Here is a 21,412-nt window from a genome sequence, read left to right on the forward strand (position 1 = left end):
GAGGTGTTTCCGTGTTCATCCTTTTCCCCTCATTCTTTTGCTCCCTCTTTCCACAGTGACCTAACATTGTTTATCCCAGTAGGTGTTCGTTTTTCATGTTCATAACTTTTTATATCTTGATTTATTTTCATGTTCATAACTTTCCATATCTTGATTTATTACTAATTTGTTTCTTTCCAATACTTTGTAATAAGAAAATGTGCAAAATCAATACAGTAGCATGAAAATTGATTTAAACATCACCATTCTATGATTATTTATATGGTAATTAATGTTGGCAGAATTGTGCATTCCTGCTAAGTGCTGTTCCCACTTTCAACCTAATTGCATTGTAGGTATATGGCAGCATTATTGTTAACAATATTAGGCTTTATTGGGTGTTCCTTATAACATATTAATTAGTTGAATGTCTCTGGAGATGTACTTCCTCTTAAAACAAATAATCACCACCACCACCATTACCACCAGCACCACCAATGTCTCCAGATAAGCTTGTATTTGTTTTCAGTATTGTGTCGTGCTACCGCACTGCAGGTGATACCTCTCTGCAATGGTAAATTAAATTTTGAAGTGATACTGATAAAGCAGGTCCTTTTTATCGCTGAAGAAAGGAAACTGTGGTCAGAAATGTAAGACAATACCAAAAGAAGGCGGTTTTCTCATTTTGGATGAGTAAATTAAACCCCAAACCAAAAATAAGTCAGACTGGGTGAAATGTTCATGTTACAACAGTTTGCCACAGACTGTTGTAGGCAGGAAGATGAGCATCCAGACCAGCAAAGAAGCAGCTTCTGACAGATGCTATGAGCATAAAGCAATTGATATGGGCTAAACTACATAAAGATCAGTCTTTGAAAGACAGGGAAAAACTTTTACTTTTAAATGAAAGCCCTTTTGAAGTTTGTGGTCAGTGTGTTCCTTTGTGCATAGAAAAACAACAGAGGGAATGTCACCAGCCCATTTTCAATAAAAACCTAAACCTCTTCCAAAAGTGATGTCTGGGGATATTTGACCTAAAAGGAGCCAGGATCCTTAATCCCCATTAAGGGTATGATGAACAGTAACCAGTATGTAGAAATCCTTCAAAGAAAGGCAGCACCTTACAAAAACTTTCTCCAGATGGTGAAAGTGCTTTTCAACAAGATCTTGCACCATGCCACATATCCAATAAGATCAACAAATCGTTGTTGCTGGGACAAAACCTCCTATGTGTAATATTTTTTGAGATATGCTGACCGGCAGCACATACATTATGAAGAGCGAGAATGCCTTGACAATGTTCACACACTATTGCACCTTAGATGACAGAACCTTACTGGCCAAAGTTCTAAGCTAAAATATTTTGCACAGGAGGTTTTGTCCTGGTAGCAACAAAATTCATAAAAGACAGAAACATTGAATTGCTCTCTTGGCCCACAACTTATCCAATACAAACCCCATCAAAAATTAATGGGCCATTTATGAGAAGAGAATGGTGACACTTGATAGATAAATAAAAGTGATATGTTCACTTATCAAGGTGTGGTTTCATGATGAAGAGATCAAGAACTGATTTTCAGAAGATTTTATGACTTTTGTTATCAGAATACTTTTCTGCATCTTGTTCAGATTAGTTTGCACGCTACTGTTTCACCTTGCCTTTGCATATTAAAACACAATACTTTTTGTCAGGGGAAGTTGGGGAAACAGGCAAAACATATGATACACAGTAATTTTCCAGTACTATTTGTTCAGGTTTTATCTATGGTCCCAATAGAATGGTGCATACACACAAAAGCTGTTTCAGTTTCTTCACAAAATAGAACCAGCAGAAAATTTGTATAGTGAGTTAGATATCATTAGCATTAATCACAAAAATCACAAAAGTCACAAAAGAAAGGAAAATAAGTCTTAATTCACTAAGGAAGGAGGAAAGAAAGAAAGAATGAAAGAAAGAATGATGGAATACATCATTATGTCACCCATGGCAATATGCTCCAAATACGAAACTGTTCCTGAATTAAATGAGTACCTGAAGGATCCACCCACTACCCTGAGGATTTTAAAATGTGGATGGGTCGAAACTAGCTAAATGACAATCAGGAGCTGGATCCGGGCCTCTTAAAATGACAACCAGGAACTGGACCCAGGCCTCTTATATAAATGAATTATACATAAAAGGCAAGAACCCAAGACATAAATAGTTTTAACATAGATTGGGGTTTATTTTCATACACAAATCAAAGGATACATATAGAATATAAATGTTACATATGTATTCAGGGAGGATAGCATTTTCATTAACATGTATAGAAGCCTTTTACTTCCACAGAAACCATCATAAAGACTTTCTCACTTATTTCCCTTTTATATGGGTACATAGGGAGAGATGATATCCATATATTCAGACATTACCAGCAAAAGGTATGTTGTATTTATTTCAAAACATTTCTCTCATGAAGGAGGAAAATATTATATCTCCAAGAGTCAAGTATGACTGTTCCGAGACAAAACAAGGCAAAAACTCTCTTCTTATTCAAAGCATCACCACCAACTACAATCCCCACAGAGTAACTCCTCATGGAAATTTGAAAGATGAAAAAGGAAGCACATCAGTCAACAAATACCATTACAACCTCCGAAGAGGTAACATGGACAAAAGGACAAGGGGCGTTACCATAGCAATACAGAAAATAAACATTGTCAAAGACAACATGGAAAACATTAATATCAGATCCCGAAATATAAAAATAAAATGGCTAAAAAGCCAGGAATAGAGATAAAGCAAAACATATCAGAAAAATAGAAAGTAACATACATAAGGTATCCAAAAAAATAACACTAACCCGACATTCATACAACGCATTCAAACAAGCACACCTAGAGACCAGATGCATAAGGCAATATAAATAGATTCAAGATACATCACGATGAAACCGCAGTAGCATGAGATAAGTGACTCAAAAGTCCATGAGCTTGATCTGAGAGTCCAGATCCAAATACCAGGGTGGCTGCAATACAAGGCAAAGCTCACCCAATCATAGCAATAGTCTAACCACAAATACACAATGGGATGCATTCATATCACTCCACGGTAGCGAATATGAATTGTTCCTAAGTAGCGTTTTAAATATACGTCGTCATATGAGCTAAACCAAAACACTGCAGGAGGAGAGAAAAAGACATGGTCTCAACTGAAAATACATCGAAATCAAATAGCACCACACACACATAAATTAAAACGGGTTAGTGCTACCTTTTCATCCCTACGTAGGAACAGATACGTAAATATATATATATATCCAGTAAAATATGAAACGGGAACAGTGAATATAGGTTCTCCACAATAAAAAAAAGGAAAAAAGAACAAAACTGGGATCACAATGTACACAAGCTTAGTATAGCTGTGACAACCCAAAGGAACTAGAGATATAAATAAATACCTGGTAAAAGGTCCATATGTATAAATCAATCATGTACGTTAGCTCAAGGCAGAGAGCCACGTATGTTACATAGTGAATCTTTCTTAATATACCACTTATATGAAACGAAACACGTTTCATAATATAGCCTGTCCATCTTGTTTACTAAGGCTTCCATTTATTTTTCTTCTCTCAGAGAGCAAAGCAAACAAATTAGGATTGAAAGAAATGCTTTAGAAAATCATAGCGGCATAAGGTGCCATCTGTCTAACTATGAAAGAGGTAGATGTCAAGTCAGAGAAAAGTTATCATTATCAAATAACAGACATGTGAATTCTGTATCAGGGAATAGACTAACAAGCCCATTCTTGGAAATAAGTATGGAAAACACTAGGTGCAGCACAAGGACAGAGAACACTTACCTTGATATATTTTGATTTGGATAGCTGCAGGGCCAAGATAAAATTCTTACATTTAACACTTTTAAGATGTTCAACAATGGATGAGTTCATGGCCAACAATCTTCGCCAATATATTAAACAGGCAAGTGGTCCAATGGTGTCTTTTTCTCGTCTAATCTCCATGTCCTTGGTCAGTGCCTAAAGAAGAAATCAAGTTGTCTATTATACTAGAACATGATCAGTAAAATTTACTATTGATACCCTGATCAAATCAAGTCAAATCAACCATCACTGATCTTCATTTAAGACTGTCATACAGGTGGCAGATTCTCTGTCAGATATTTACCTAGACTCTTCTTAAAAGATTTCAGAGCACTTTGATATTTATCAAACATTTCCCTTGATAAATGTTCTGATCCTCGTACTATAAATGAATATTTGCCCAAATTTGTCCTCTTGAATTCCAACTTTGTCATTATATTATGACCTTTCCAACTTTTAAAAGCTCCACTTAAGCTTATTCCTCTACTAATGTCATTCCATGCCATCTCTCTACTGACACCTCAGAACATACTGCTTAGTCAAACAACTCATCTCCTTACTTCCATTTCTTCCCAGCCTGAAGTTCACAACATTTTGGTTGGATACAATCCAGAACAAACCATCCTGCTTTTTTTTTTATCTTTCCCAGTTTTGCATCAAGTAATTTTGGTAAGGGTCTCATACACTGGAACCATACTCTTGCCAGAAACTTATTGTATATGCCCTCTATTTTATATCCTTTATATCTGTAACTTTCATTTACAACCTCGTTAACATAGGCATAATTTGGGGGTGGCAAGGAGTTGCAGTTGTACTCCCCTCCTCTCCCAAGTATTGTGAAGGAAACCAAATTTTTGTAATATTACAAATTTAGAAATTCATATTTTACAAGTACATTTTCGTTACTGTGTTTAATTTAGCTCAGTGAAACAAAATGATCATTGAAAAATTGTATAACTACATAACATTGATAGAAATAATTTCTATTATTGTTCAATTTGACCTTCCCTCCCCCCCCCCCCCCCCCCCCACTGCCTAATCCCCCCAAATTTTAATTAAAATTTACTAGTAAGTTCTGAAAAAATGCTGACAGAGAGGTGCTGAATGCCATGGACTGCAGACTATTGCTCTACACGATTCTCGCGATAATCAAATGTTCCTATTACCTACTGTATGCATATTTGCTGACTGATTATGTTACAGTGTAGTGTTTGCCTCATGCATCTCCTGTGGTTATATTCATTAGTTGTTCTATTTTGCTCCATTATTCAATATTTTTAATAACCAGTGTACAATGTACACAAATCCTCTACAATATTTATTTTTTTAGGTTTAATAAATGTCAGTTTGCATTAATGTTTATTATAAATTTTTTTAATCAAAATGTTATCTCTATATAGAAATATTATTCAGATTTGACTAATATAGCAGTTGAGGCTTTCATGGCTGGCATTATAAATCATGGCTGTATTTTCCGGGCTTGTAGGCAAATACAGTACTAGAGACAATACGCGACACTCAGCGAGATATCGAGAGAGCTATCAGAGCTCTATCTAGCGGATTGACCTGAGAACTACTGATTCTGTCATAAGAGCACGTGTATTACTGTGTGAAGTTTTTGGTGTTATTTATGCATTTTCAGTGAGTTGAGATAATTAAATAGTAGCGTGTGTCATTCCTCGATATCTCCTCTCAACATGAGGGGAAAGGTATGTGCTGTGTTTGGCTGCAGTAACTATGAAGTAGAGAAGAAAGCGTGTTCTTTCTTCTGTTTCCCTTGTGACAAGAAAATGTAAGTAATATTGGGTTTGCATATATATTCTTCCAGTGACAAAGAGATTTTTATAGTACTTCATAATCTTCTGACCTGCTCAACCCATATTTTAACTGGCTTAAAATATAATACGCATATGTTATTGTATAGTGCAGCAGTTAACCTTCAATACCGATGTGGTGTTGTAGGTGTGATCTGTGGGTTTGATTTAATTCAGGAAAATACATATGCATATGAGTGTGGCTGGTTGTGTTCCAAGTTACCCCATTTGGAATGCCGTAATGCATTGTCAAGCACTGAAGAAAATATGGTTGATTTAAGAAATGTACATATTTTGTTGAAACAATATGATGATGCAAATTTGCTTTACCCTAATGTAATGGCATTATGGCAAGTATTGCTTATAGGGAAAGTTTGAATGTTTTTGAGGATAAATTTATAGATTTTCTTTCTGTTAGTAGGCTTCAAGTTAAAAGGAAAATTGTCCAGCTCTTAAATGTAAATTCATTGTATAAGGAATGTGCCGATATTTTTTTGAGAAGTGTTTTAATATGATGATACAATGCTTTTAAATGAGAAAAAAAAATCTAGCCGTGAACGTTCAGACAGGAATTCTAAAGTTAAAAATGTAATGCATAAATGAAACATCAAGCCTTTTCACAGCAGTCCATTTCACATCTTGATTATATGTCTAATTTCAGTCTTTAAATAATAACCTGTTAAATAATTCTTCATTCATTTATCCAGAATTGCTTTAGCACCTTTGAAGTTAATATCTTAGTAACCCTTGCTTTCTAGACGTAATTTATTTATCCATTTCCGTATATACATTTCCATTGATATTTGAATTTAGCGCAAATTTTCAGGTCAAGCCACTTGCGACTTATCTCCCATTTTAACAAGGCTAAATCCGGAAGTGTCGCGTATTGTCTCTACTGTATTTGTTGTAGGCCATGGTCCAGGAGCATTCTTCAAAATGGCCTCGGCACTGCCTTCGTAATATACAGGCCGTACTGTAGAAAGCGCGCCAAGCCAATCAGCTGATCAATTGAGGCGAGCTAAGCGAATGTTACAAATTGTACTTGTGAATGTAATCCATACGGATTGGTGGCATTCTTAGGATAATTGTGACCGTTGAGAGACAAACATTTATATTTAAGTATATTGCATGTTTTTTCTTTAAATTTATCACATCAGGATTTACGTAAGCAGCTGTTATTAAGATAATGAGACCTCATAGTTTAGGTTAGACAAGGTATCTTCACGTGGTGAGTAATGTAATTTCAAGGGGCGTAATACATCTCGTGTAATTTATTCATTTAACTGTTATCGTATACCACGTTTTTGTGGAAATATAATGTGAAACAAATTTAAATACAGCGTGTGAAAGTACGCATTTGCCACAATGCTAAGAACTTGTGCGTACCACGGTGAAAATACAACTATATAAGTAAATAGACATTCATATTTTCATTTTCTTCGTGTGGGGGAAGGTTAACTTTATGAAAAACGATAATCCCAACGGCAAAAATACCTGTTACAAATAATAAAGTGTATGTTTCACTCATTTTCCAGAGCTGATGATGAGTTCTGCTTTTGACTTTCTTGTTACACAGATTTACAGCAGAGCGTTTTATTGTTGATACAGAGCAAGTATAAAAGTGGACAACAACCAATGGAGCCTACATATGGTCATTTCTTGGGTTCGTAATGTTGAGTACGCGCTGCTTTTTCTTTCCAAAATTAATGCGAGTAAAAACCATTCCTTGACAGTTTCCGTGAATGTGGAAAGTAACAAATAGATCTGGCTGATCAGTGCATTAATATTTGGGAAAACATGGGCTATTCCTAAACAAAAAATGATACAAATGTTTGTATAGAAGAAAGGGTCTTAAGAAAGTCTTCGAAGGATAGTGCCAGAAGTCTCAAACAACAACAAAAAGCCAAGAAATCTATTGTATTTATGCCCATCTAGAGGTATGGAAGTGCACGTTTGTTGTCTCCATATTTGTATTAATGCATAATAATTATTTGTTGGATACACTGACGAGTAAAACACTGAAGCTTTGATCACGTAGATCGCACTTCAAACCTACTTCTCCTGAAATTGCATAGACCTGACTTACGAGTGATGATGCGATTACAGGTTTTAGTGATCTCACCTGTAATATTAATACAGCATTTGTAAATATTTCATAATTACAAAAGGTACAGACGCATCATGTCCTTGCATTACACGGGTCGGACAGAGGAAACAGTTTGCCTCTTTGTGTGACGTCTTCGGAGGTGCAGTACGGCCTGTACATCACGAAGGCAGTGGCCTCGGCAGTGCAAGCTTGTAATGAGTGTTCCCAAATTTTATTAGAAAATGAAGTGAAATGTGCTGTAAGATGTACAGAAAATGTTACAGATGGTGAGAAGAACAGTCAAAGTATTCTCAGTACAAGTAGTGAAAGTAATCACTCCTTCTCTCCAGAAAAAGACATTTCTACCGGTAATATCTACGAACGCGAGAGTGTGTGTAAGCCTAAAATGACGCCTTCATCTGTCCATGAAACTGTTGAATCACTACACAAAATAATAGAAGTGCTACATAAGGATTTGGTAGAAGCAAAACATGTAGTTAAAAAATTACAGTCTGAAAAGAAAAATATGATTGAAGAGGTGGAAAAAATAAAAAAATGTGATGGTGTTGGTGCAGGCGTTGGCGCGCCGTGGAGTGAGGTTACGTCGCAGCAAAGGAAAGTGTTGCTAACTAGGCCTAATTCATCTGGAAATCATTCTGCATTAATAAACAGATTCAGCATTTTACACAAAGTTCGGGAAGAACAAGGAAGCACTTCTTGCTCCCAAGATCCGAGTTCTCTGATGAAAAAACACCGAATTCACGCCAATAACGTGATCAAGAATTTCAAATCAAAATCTCTTTATTTGCAAATGAGGTGCCTACCTCGGTGGCAAATGGTACACTAAAATACATTACTGTCAAGCACTAAATTTTAAATTCACAAGAGACGAAGAAAATTTTCCTAGAATACAATATTATACAACTTACACTAATAATTTTTTCTATTAAACACACACACATCATCCTTAATAAATTTATAATGTTTAAAAAATTATACTTATAATATCTGCTGTACTTACAAACATAGTCAACTCATATACAGTATGCGAAATTACTTCTAATAATACTACACAACTGGTATAAGATTAAAATTAACATTGTATTTATTTACATATTTATATTTTACCAATTTTGGAACTTAAGTAGCATAACGACCTGCTGTGTCTTAACCAGAGCCCCTTTTGCCACCACTTTTCAGAGTTCCTGAAGGGCCTTCACAGCTACCGTAGCGGTCCCAGGGCCCTCGAAGTCCCCACTGTACTTCACACCTACAGGCAGTCCCCTACTTGGGCTGTCCAAACTCCATAGACCAGGGGATGGAATTAATTCAATCACACACATTTTTTATTTACAATATCCTGCACTGGTCTAATGCCCTCTAACATTTAATTTATTTTCTCTGTTGTTGTTTATTCCCTTCTTGAATATTTGTACAGATTTTGGAAAAGGATCAAACACTACCCCTGGTAAACTGTTCCACTCCTTCACGCCCTTCCCAATGAATGAAAATTTACCCCAATCGCTTCTGCTAAAATTCCTTCTAATTTTGTACTTGTGGTCGGTTCTACCAATATAATTATTTTCCAACTGAAGCCTCTCACGGATATCTCTCCATGCTTCTTCTCCTGTATAGGCTCTATATAATCCTATAATTCTAGTTTTCTCCCTTCTCTTACTTAAAGTTTCCCAACCAAGTTCCTCTAACATTTCTGATACACTACTCTTTCTCCTGAAATCTCCTGTTACAAACCTTGCTGCTTTCCTCTCAACACCATCTAGTTCTTTTATTAGGTATTCTTGGTGAGGATCCCAAACACTGTTTGCATATTCCAATAATGGACGAACCATACTTAAGTAACTTTTTTGTTTTAATTCTTTGTTGCATCCTTTAAGTAGCCTCATTATGACATGTAACGATCTGTATGTTTTCCCAACAATGTCATCAACATGACCCTTCCAGTGCAAATTACTTTCAAATCTCACACCTAAGTATTTGCACTTGCCATCTTTAGGAATAACTACTTCATCCAAAGTATATTCAAATTCAGTTTTAAAGCTCCTGTTTGTAAATGTTGTAACAGTTGATTTGCCTCCATTAACCTTCATATTATTTTCTTCAACCCATTCTTGGATACTCTCAAGGTCCCTTTGTAATTCTGAACAATTCTCAATGTTATTTATTTCACTATAAACAATTATGTCATCTGCATACAATCTTATTTTCGATGTTATATTGTTCCCTAAATCATTTGCGTATATTAAGAAAAGTAACGGACGATTATACCACCCTGTGCAATTCCCTTCCAAACTTTTTCTTCCTGTGATATATTATTTCCTACTTTGACTTTCTGAACCCTTGAATTTAGAAATGTTCTTATCCAACGTATAACCCTTACGTCCAATCCTATTCCCTCCAATTTCTTTAATAATATTCCATGTTCCACTCTATCAAAGGTTTTGGAAAGATCTATGGCTATGCAATCTAACTGGCCTCCTGAATCCAACTGATCTGATATGTCCTGCTGAAATCCCACCAGTTGTGCCTTGCAAGATAATTTCTTTCTAAATCCACACTGGCTCCTCATGAAGCAATTTTTATCATCACATATCCCTCTGATGTACTTTGATATTAAACTCTCCAGTATTTTACAAACTATACTGGTCAGGCTGATTGGTCTGTAGTTCTGTGGTTTCCTTTTATCACCCTTTCCTTTATAAATTGGTATTATTATGGATTCCTTCCATTCCTTTGGTATTACACTATTATTTATGACATAGTCAAAGATAAATTTTAAATAAGGCACTATGTACCACCCCATTGTCTTTAATACCTCCCCAGTAATTTGATCACTTCCTGCTGCTTTTCCTTGTTGAAGCAGTTGGATTTCTCTGAAAATATCTTCATTTGTGAATGAGAAGCTTCTTGTTTCCCTATGTGTCTCTCCCTCTCTATCTTCTGTTACTGTTTCAAACTCCTGACAATCTTCTACTGAATCTCTGAATTCCCTACTAAAGAGGTTTGGTTTCTCAGTATCTGTTAAATAGTGTTCACCCCCTTCTCCCACCATTGTAGGGATTTGGATTCCTTTTCCTTTTTGATTCCTAATATATGAATACATCTTTTTCCATTTCCCTTTGTGGTCATTACCCTCTTGAAGAATGCCATTCATATAATTCTCTTTTGCTTCCTTTTTCACTCTATTCAGTTCCCTCATTAGCTGTTTTCTAATTTCTCTATTCTCCCTACCCTCTTTGATTTTCCCGTTTACTATTCTACGTTTTCTTTTTAATTTTCTTATTTCCTTTGTATAATAAACAGGGTCTGAGGTTATTTTACCCTTCTTAACAGGTACAAATCTCTTCTCTCCTTCCCAAATGATTCCTTTAAATTTAGCCCAAAGTGTATCCACATTACTCCCTTCACTTATCCAACAACTGAATTGTGATTTAATAAGGTAAGTCCCAAATTCATCAACTTTAGTTTTTCTGTACAATTTCTTGTCTTGTGTGACCCTCTTATTAAGCCTTTTTGGTACCAGTCCTACATCCATTATTACAGCCTTATGGTCACCTATTCCTTCAATTACCTCAGTTTTATCAACAATTTCCCATGGTTTAACCAAGAATACATCTAGTAAGTTATTGAGACGAGTCGGTTCTTGTACTACTTGTGTAAATCCTCCCTCCCAAATTAACTTACTTGCCAGTTTCTGTTCATGGTCTTCACTTGCAGCTCCATTCCATTCAACTGCAGGCAAGTTTAGATCTCCCCCAATTATTACCATATTATTATTATTATTATTGTTTTTATGAGTATAATCTATTATTTTCTCAAATATTTCCATGTCTCTTTCCTCTCTTCCAGGCCTGTATGTTCCTATAATTCCCACCTCCTTCATATTATGACAAATTAATTTTATCCCTAATATTTCATCCCTTTCATCCGTAAACCATTCATGTGAACAATAAGTTTCCTTCACCAGAATAAACACCCCCCCTCCCTTTTTATCTCCTCGGTCTCTACGATAGACTGTGTACCCTTCTGGAAATACTTCTGTATTACCCACCCCTTCTCTCAACCATGATTCCACTCCTATCACCACATCAGTCTCATAAGATTCCATCAATGTACCGAATTTTAATTGTTTATTTACTACACACTGACAGTTTACCAATAGCAATCTCAGACCTCCTTCCTCCCTAAAACTTGACTGTTGCAATTGGGTAACGTTTGACTCATGAGTTGAGAACGTCCCTGGAACCCAGATCCTTGTACATAGATCTTGATTTAAGGGTCTGGGGTTTCTGGCAAGTTTCCCTGTATGTGCCAGTTTAGTGGTATGGGTTTTCTTAAGTACAGATTAGTTTGCAAATCTCTGTTGATAATTGTAGCAATTTGTCTACAGAGATTTGCTTTTCTATTACCATTCAGATGTAACCTATGCCTAGTGAACATTTGCCTGCCAAGACCTAAAGTATCTACTACATATACATTTCTAAAACTCTTACATAATCTCTTGATTTTTATATTTACATCATGTACAGCTTTGTTCACACATGAGTCCTCTAAAAGGTCATACCTAGGTGGCACATTAACTACAATTACTTTTGAGTCAGGTAGTTTGGAAATCTTACCTCTGAGGGTCGTAATTAGTTCCTCACCTTCATTTGCAGCAATGTCATTTGTACCACTCACAATCACCACATAATTGTCCTTCTCTAACATAGGATCACAACTTGAAAGGACGTCTTCAGTTTTGGCACCTGGTTTTATTAGTCCTAAAACCTCAGTTTCTGGATTCTGCAGCTCATATTTGATGCCTTCTGCCATACTCCGCCCTTGACTGTCTGCGTAGAGATGAATCTTTGGCGATCTTGACTTTCAGTTGGTTTTCTTCTTCTGTAGGTTACCTCCACTGGATTTAAAATTATTTGGAAAACTTGGTGTGTCTTCTTCTGGAACTTGCTGCAATAACTGAAATCTATTTTGGCACTGCAAAGAGTTTTTTCCCGGTTTTAAGTTGTACGTACCGGTAGTTTCTCCCATATGTTTAACATTAGGCCTAAAATGGCTACGCGTCACTTCCGTCCATGGCGATCTTTCTTCTCCAATGTCTTCTTTATCTTCCAGTTTCTTTATTCTGTCCTTTAAGCTTTCATTTTCATGTTTCAGAGCGCATAAGTCTTCTTGTAGCACTCCTAAAATCTTAATTATAGTTTTGTATGTCTCTCTTTCTTGTTGTTCTGCCTCACTATCAGTTTGTTTACACTCGGGACACAGCCACTCACTTTCTTCAATATCAGTCCTATTTACAATATTTGCACAACGAAAATGGTACCATTCATCACACTTACGACACAGAAACCCATTTTTAACTACTCTTCTGCATTTGCCACATTTTTCACTGCATCTTACACCATTATCTACTATGGATATCACAGACTCACACATAGTAGTCGCCATCTTACTTCCAAAAAACCTTCCAAAAATTAAGGAAGGAGAAGAAAGTCAAACTGTTTGGTGATAGTCATGGTCGAGGCCTTTCAGCAAATATAGCAGAACTGCGAGCCGACAATGGTGAAGTGACAGGTGTTATTCAACCAGGTGCCCCCTTTTCAGAAGTAGTGAAACCGCTCGAGAAATGCCGATAAACTCTTGTCAAACGATGTCATAGTTATTGTTGGTGGAACCAATGACATAGCGAGAAATGAAGGCCATCAGGCTGCAAGTATTCTGAAAAGGACTCTAGGTAAGCTGACCCATACAAATGTGATAGTGACAAACGTACCCCATAGACATGATATAACTGACTGGTCAATTGTGAATAAAGCTGTCAAGGACACAAATGAGAAATTCAGGTAAATATGTAGTCATTTCAAAAATGTTACGCTGTTAGACATTAGTAAATAAACCAAATTTCTCATACAAGGCATGGCATGCACTTGAATAGACTTGGGAAGCAATATGTAAGCAAGTTAATAAGTAACATCATTACAAGTAAAGATCAGGAAAAGACTGTCCTAAAACTACCTAGTCCGGGAAACGTATGTTAGATTCTGGACCCAATAACATTTCAGTCCAGAATGTGGATCCAGAATTAAATTCTGGTCATGATTTGGAGGGTGGGAATAGGCAGTTCAAAATATTTCATTAGAACATTCAATGTCTTAAAAATAAAATTTTAGAACTACAAGTAATTTTAAATTCAATACAGGATATTATGTTTTGGATGAACATTGGTGTAATAATGATGAACTTGAACTCATTAATATTGAAGATTATTATCTGGCAAGTAATTACAGTCGGGTTAATAAAGAGCATGGGGGAGTTTGTATTTTTGCTAAGTCAGGAATTGAATGTAAAGAAAGGAATGATCCTGAAGTGCATAATTCCGAACCAGAATTTGAACTAACTTCAGTGGAATTTAAGCTTCGCTATGCTAAAAGGGTAATTCTGTTAACCGTGTACCATTCACTGGATGCTGATGTGCAGATTTTCTTAGGAAAATTAGACCAAGTCCTTCATAACATTTTCGGTAGGAATAGCAGCGCAGAAGTAATACTTTGTGATGATTTTAACATAGATTTTGCTGAAGAATAACTTCTGTCAACATCACAACTACTGCATGTTCTTCAAAGCTGTAATCTAAAACACTTAATTTTTACACCCACCCGGGTAACTGCCACCTCTGCTACAATGATAAACATTTGTATTAATTTCCATTGTTCTAAAATGTAAGCCTCCAATATAAACTTTGGATTATCAGATCATCATGCTCAAATTTTATTACTAGAAATTGAGAATGCTAACAAGCATACAACCGAAATGAAGCAAGCACAATTAACTAGTTTTTTCTCTGCAGCTGCATATGGCAGTTTCATTGAAAGCCTTAAACTTCAGACCTAGGCTCCAATAACATTTGGTCATAGCATTGACTAAAAGTATAGAACCTTTTTAAACATTTTTTTAAAACGCAGAATTACATTTTCCAAAAAATCTTGCAGTAATTAATAAATCTTCAAAAGAGCCATGGATCATGAAGGGTATACAGATTTCAAGTAAAAAAAATGTAAATTACTAAGTAGATTAGCACAGCAGAGTTGCGACCACGTTTTTTTTAAGTATGTTAAAAACTACAAATCAGTCTATCGAAGAGTTCTTAGGGTGGCTAAGATAATGTACAATAACAAGAAAGTTAAAGAGAGTCATGCAATAAATCACGAACCATATGGAATGTAATCAAGGGAGAAACCAACAGACACGCAGTTGGAAATAAAGTTGCTGCCATAAAAAATGGTAAGGGAATACAAATGAATGACCCTCATCATTTGGCTAATTATATAAATGATTTCTTTCTATCCCTACCATTTTTTTTTTGGGTATTCAGCCCGAAGGCTGGTTGGATCCTCAACAGGTCCACCATTAGCTGTCATAGATGGCCTAGGTGTCACTGAAGAGGCGTACTAGGGAAATGAGGAGTGAAGTAGTTTCCCGTTGCTTTCCTCACTGAGCCAGAAGTTGCCATTGCATATCAGTCTGCCAACCCCACTGAAATGCGTGCACCAACCGACCCTATGAGCGACATTTCCACACCATTCATAGCAGGGACTGGCTGCTGAAGGAATGGCATTACTAGTATCACTCATACCTCAGCCACTTTCATATTGTCAAAGCCAATGATAAGACTGAGACAGGTCAATGAAAGTAACAAATTTATTCTAGCCCATAACAGAAGACATAGTGCACTGTAAACACTACATCTTGCCTACCATACAAACTTGAAAATGCAAATAAATCAGATGTATTACCAGAACTCCCAACCTTTGTGCAAAACTCTATGCAGTTAACTCCAGTAACAGAATTGGAAGTTCTTAAAATCATACAGTCTTTGAAGAACAAAACTTCCACAGGTGTAGATGAAGTTCCCACAAAACTCATTAAAAAATGTGCTCCTTATCTGGTACAGCCTTTAACTTATCTCATCAATGAATCATTTTCTAGTGGTCAGTTTCCTAATCTCCTCAAAATAGCTAAAGTTATTCCAGTCTTTAAAAGTGGAAATGATTTACATAACTACAGACAAATATCAATACTGTTATTTCAAAAATATTTGAATGTGCTATGAAAGATCGGCTTACTAAATTTTTAATCAAATATAACTTGTTAAAAATGCACAACACAGGTTCAGAGCTGGCAGAAGTACTTTGTCTGCTTTATCACATTTTACACAGTTGGTCGTAAATGCTTGATAATGATGAAACTGTGACAGGACTATTTCTTGACCTTTCAAAGGCATTTGATACTGATGATCATGAAATATTGTTGCACAAATTATATCAGACTGGAGTTAGAGGAATTGTTAATGACTGGTTGAGATCGTACCTGGATAAACAATCCCAGTTTGTTGAAATTACACATTGTAACAGTAAAGGGCATAATGAGACATATCACTCTCAGGGAAAAATCATAGACTTAGGTATTCCGCAGGGTAGTATTTTGGGGCCAGTTCTTTTCTTGATCTATGTGAATGATCTTCTTCACAATAATCAAGTAGAAACAGCCGTTCTGTATGCTGTTGATACAAACATAATTATTAATAATCCTGACCCTATGTCTATAGAAACTGCAGCAAATACAGTCCTGTCTAGATTAGAATCATGGTTCAGGAAAAACAAATTAACATTGAACTTAAAAAAAGACCCAATGCATGGAATTCAAGGCATCTAACTACCATGAGAAAACTGCAAAGAACACAACCTTATATTAAATGCAAATACAATTGAAAATACGTTGACCACAAAATTTTTAGGTGTCCATATATGAAAACTGCCGGCCCCGTGGTGTAGGGGTAGCATGCTTACCTCTTACCCGGAGGCCCCAGGTTCGATTCCCGGCCAGGTCAGAGATTTTTACCTGGACCCGAGGGCTGGTTCGAGGTCCACTCAGCCTACGTGATTAGAATTGAGGAGCTATCTGATGGTAAGATAGCGGCCCTGGTCTCGAAAGCCAAGAATAACGGCCGAGAGGATTCGTCGTGCTGACCACACGGCACCTCGTAATCTGCAGGCCTTCGGGCTGAGCAGCAGTCGCTTGGTAGGCCAAGGCCCTTCAAGGGCTGTAGTGCCATGGGTTTTTTTTTTTTTTGTATATATGAAAACTTAAGATGGGATTTTCATATTTAAAAAATAGGGAAGTCTCTGAGTTCTGTTTGTTTTGTCTTAAGGATTTTGTCAAATAGTTGTAGTGAAGAATATGTTAGAATAGCATATTTTGGATATTTCCACTCAGTCATCACTTATGCTATTGGTCTCTGGGGCTGCAACAAATCAAATCTTGATGTTATCTTTTGAATAGAGAAACAAGCTATCAGAATTATATCGAGACATAACAGGTTAGATCATTGCAGACCATTATTTAAGAGACTAAGGATACTCCAAGTACCAAGCATATACATCATGCAATGTATTCTACATGTGAAAAAATATATTGATCACTTCAGAAAGAATTTTGACAATCACAGTTACCAGATGCGAACAAGAAATAATATTTTAATCGAGCACAAGAGTAAAACCATTGCCTTGAGACATGAAGACTCTGTTGGAATCAGATTGTATAATAAGCTTCCAAATAAGATTAAAGATATTAGCCCCATCAGTTCATTTATCACAGCTTTTGAGTAGCTGCTTCTACAGTACAGAAAAATACATGATGAAGTGCTGGTTATGATGCTATTACTTATTTACTTGTAAACTTTCTTAATATCTAGTATTTAGCCTTAAAAATATGTTAATGTCACATTGATTATGTACATATTATTAACACCACACCAATAGATTTCTATTTTTATTTTGTCTTGTAAATATTGGTTATTAATATTATTTATTATTTAAAAAAATAAAGATGTGCTGTCCTAACATTGAGGTATTTGGTGTTTCTGTTTTTCTTCTTTTTCAAAATGTTATTATTGTTAGTATTAGGAAATAACTTGACAACTCCTATACTGTTGGCATATTTCAAAATATGTAATTGTACAGTCTATGGAAGCTAAATAAATGAATTAATTAATATGATGGTCCTGTCGTTTCACCGACGACTGCATTCTGCATTTTCAAGGGTTCCGACTGACTCTGATGGCTGGTGTGACATGTGCTGTGAGAGTTTATATATTTGGGCTTTTCCAAGTCAAGTTTGGATCATTTACAATTGTATTAAATTTTATTGTCAAAATTTATGGGACATCCTGTACTGCACATGTCGATTTTTCTGGGACTTGCACAAGATGCAAGCTTCTAGAAGTTTTTAAGGACAAGGCAACCAGCATCTAATTAAATTTGATTGGGTTAAATAAATTGAAAGGTAACTCCTGTGCACTCATTGGTCATAAATTTTGCGGTGTCGCTTCTGGTTGCACCATCTAGCGTGAGCTACCTCTGGGAAGTGTGCTGCAAGGTGTTTAAATTTGGTCTTCGGCATCATGTAGTGCAGACATGTTGTCCAGGAGCTCAGTGCTCCATGGAAGCTCTGGCTTCTCTTGGGGTAGGCAAATCTTAAATTTCCTAATGTAACTTTATTTTCTTTCACTTTTTAATTTGTCACATTAGTTTACCCGTCTTTTTTTTTACCAGAAATCAATTTACGATGGTGTAAAGAGGTCTTACATCCATCTTCACATTGGCATGAGGCAAGCCTTTTATAACATTTTTGTAACTTAAATTAATTTTTTATTAAGCTTGACCTCAGTAAATCTGCTTCTTTTGGAAGTATTTTCCTTTGGACTGGGTTTTTTTTTTTTTTTTAAGTGAAGGTGGTCACTTCACATTTAAAATGTTTTCTATGAAGACTAGCTTTGGTAAGATTGCAACTTCAGTGTTTGTTTTACAATTTTGTGTTTTATATTAATGGCAGTGTTCATTGCTTCCTTTTTAGATGTTTTTATAAATAGGTATTTATGATAAGTAGATATTAACTAAATTATTCTTTGTTCAGGGTTTTGGCCACAAAAGTTCTTCGATCCACAACCTCGTAACGTTTCTTCCGCTGTCCACATCCTGCTGTTAGTTTCCGTGTATTTTACCTTGTTTAATTTTGATTTTATGATATGGTTTTATCTATTCTAAATTTTATTTAATGTCTAAATTGTAACTGCACAGCTGGAAAGCTCAGAGTGGAATGGAGTGGTGTTGCAATTCCACCTTACTGTATATAGTGCAGGCTGTGGTCCACCAGGGTGGGGACTGTAATCATTTTCCATTTACTTTAATTCCTTTTGTGTTCTCCTTCAGAATAATGGCTTCTTCAATGTACAGAAGTAGGGTGACAGAGGGCACCCCTGTCTTAAACCTCTCCATATTTTTGCTATGCTCTTCTTCTTCTTTCTCTTTTCCCTTGATGCCCTCGCAGGCGTTGGGTCCTTCAGCCACTTCCCATATGAAGTCCGGTCCAGTGCCAATCTTCTATATTCTGCTGGAGTCTTTCCCCTCTTTCGTGCCAGGTCAAAGACATAGGTGTCCCACTCTAGCCTTGGTCGTCCCCTCCCCCTTTATCCCTCTGGTCTTGCTTGGAATATTTGTTTAGGCTTCCTTTCCTCCTCCATCCTCACTAGGTGCCCCAACCATCCAAGTTCTTTCTTTTCAATTAAACTGATCAGTGGTTCTTGGTTAAGACACTCTTCCCTTGTCCTAGAATTTCTAACCATATCTCTCCTTGTCCTTCCAACCATTTTATGCAAATACTTCATTTCTGTGGCAGTAAGTCTGCTCTCTAAATTACTCTGCAGTGTCCAGCTTTTAGATCCGTACATCAGCACTGGAAGATATACTGATTTGTATATTCTCATTTTTGTTTTCCTGGTAACTTCTCCCTTTCCTATGATGGTATTACTAATTTTATAATATAGATTGTTAGCTTTATGGATTCTGTGATTTATTTCAGAACCACTTTCCCATCTGCTTTTATGATGCTGTCTAAATATTCAAACTGCTGAACCTGTTCTAAAATATCATTCTGCCACTCGATGTTAAGGTCTTTTTGTTCTTTCCTAGTAAGATGCATAACTTTACTTTTACTAACATTAACTTCCATCCCCCTGTCTTGGAGTGCACACTCCCATTCCCTCACTGCCCTCTGTAATTTATCTCTATCTGTTCCCAAAAGTACGATATCATCTGTGTATACTAGTGCATGTATCCACAGTGGTCTCATCTTGAAATTTCCAACTTTGCATTTACTTGTTTGTCTCTTACATAGTTTAATAACTTGATCCATAATATTGCTTTTCCCACTGCCTTTTCAAATTTATTCTGGCTGTTCTTGTTGGCTCCATCCTCCATCCCGTACCACCGTAGTCTGGATGTGCTGATTCGGTCTAATAGGGATGTCTTTATTCTGGCTTCCTTCCTCACCTCCTTTTATAACTTGTCTACCTTGGTCTTCTGGATGGTGGATCTTAAAAATTTCATCTCTGATGCTTGCAGTCTTGATGAATGTCTTTTTGTGAGAGTGCATGCTTCAATACCATCAATAGCTGTTAAACATCATCAGTTTAGCTGGTTTTGGAATCATGTCATCCCATAAAAGTGATTGTACTTGTTGATAGAATTCTGATCTCTTTTGCACTCTGTTTGTAATTTCCTTTCTGACCAAATTATCACTGGAGATAACACTCACAAGGTAAGAAAATCTATCCACACACTCTAGCTGGTGGTTTCCTAGTTTTACACTTGCTGGACATCAATTTCTGTTGACTGCCATCACCACTGTCTTGATCTTGCTAATGTTGAGGTTGTATACCTGGAACTGGGATTTCCATACATTGAATCTGGTCTGTACTTCCTCTCCTGTTTCACCGCAAATCATGATATCAACAGCAAAGGACACTGCATTCAATTCACCTAACGTTTCCTTGACATTCTTCATTATATTGTCCATAACAGTGATGAACAGTTGTGGGGACAGTGCACTTCCTTGCTGAACTCCACTCTTGGTCTCCAAACATGATGACCGACCTTCTCCAATACGTACACAGCTGGTACAGTCTTTGTTCAACATCTAAATTTTCCTTACCAGTCCTTCAGGCACATTTCTTTTCTTCAGGCACTCCCAGATCTTATCTCTTATAACACTATCATAGGCCTTTTCTATATCCAGGAATACAATGACCAGGTTCTTGCCTTTCTCCCAATAGTTTCTCATCATGCAGGAGCTAAAAATTAGATCCTTTGTTGATCTGTTACATCTGAATCCATATTGCTCCTCCTCTAACTGTGGTTCAATGCTGGTTCTCAATCTCGTTTCTATGATCTTCTCCAGAACTTTTAGCCCATGAGACAGCAGTGTTATTCCTCTATAGTTGGTAGGTTTCCATCTGCTGCCTTTCTTAAACAGGGGAATTATAACGCCCTTGCTCCAAACTGCAGGTATTTTGTTGTCTGCCCATATGACATTTAGTACTCTGTGCAGCCATTGTATGCCCTGGATGCCTGCTGCCTTTATCATGTCTGCATTGACTTCATCTGCACCTGAAGATTTTCCTTTAGGCATAGATATTAAGGGTGTCTCAATTTCTGCCCAGGTGATGGGAGGTTCCTCATTGTAGGCTTGGATTCCTGGTTCTGTATTTTGTTCTTGAACTGGTCTATTCAGCAGGTGGTCAAAATAGTTCTTCAG

The 21,412-nt window shown here is 36.5% G+C and overlaps 1 protein-coding gene across 1 annotated transcript in view; it reads right to left on the reverse strand.

Moving 5' to 3' along the window:
- LOC136877292 (dynein axonemal heavy chain 5) overlaps positions 1–21,412 on the reverse strand; it is a 363,203-nt gene that overhangs the window by 62,866 nt on the left and 278,925 nt on the right. Inside the window, exon 9 of the mRNA XM_067151223.1 lies at positions 3,824–4,000. Within this exon, the coding sequence (XP_067007324.1) occupies positions 3,824–4,000 (177 nt within the window). The remainder of the gene's footprint in view (positions 1–3,823; positions 4,001–21,412) is intronic.

The sequence above is a fragment of the Anabrus simplex genome, chromosome 7 (genome assembly GCF_040414725.1).
Source record: "Anabrus simplex isolate iqAnaSimp1 chromosome 7, ASM4041472v1, whole genome shotgun sequence".
In the NCBI taxonomy this organism is placed as follows: Eukaryota; Metazoa; Arthropoda; class Insecta; order Orthoptera; family Tettigoniidae; genus Anabrus; species Anabrus simplex.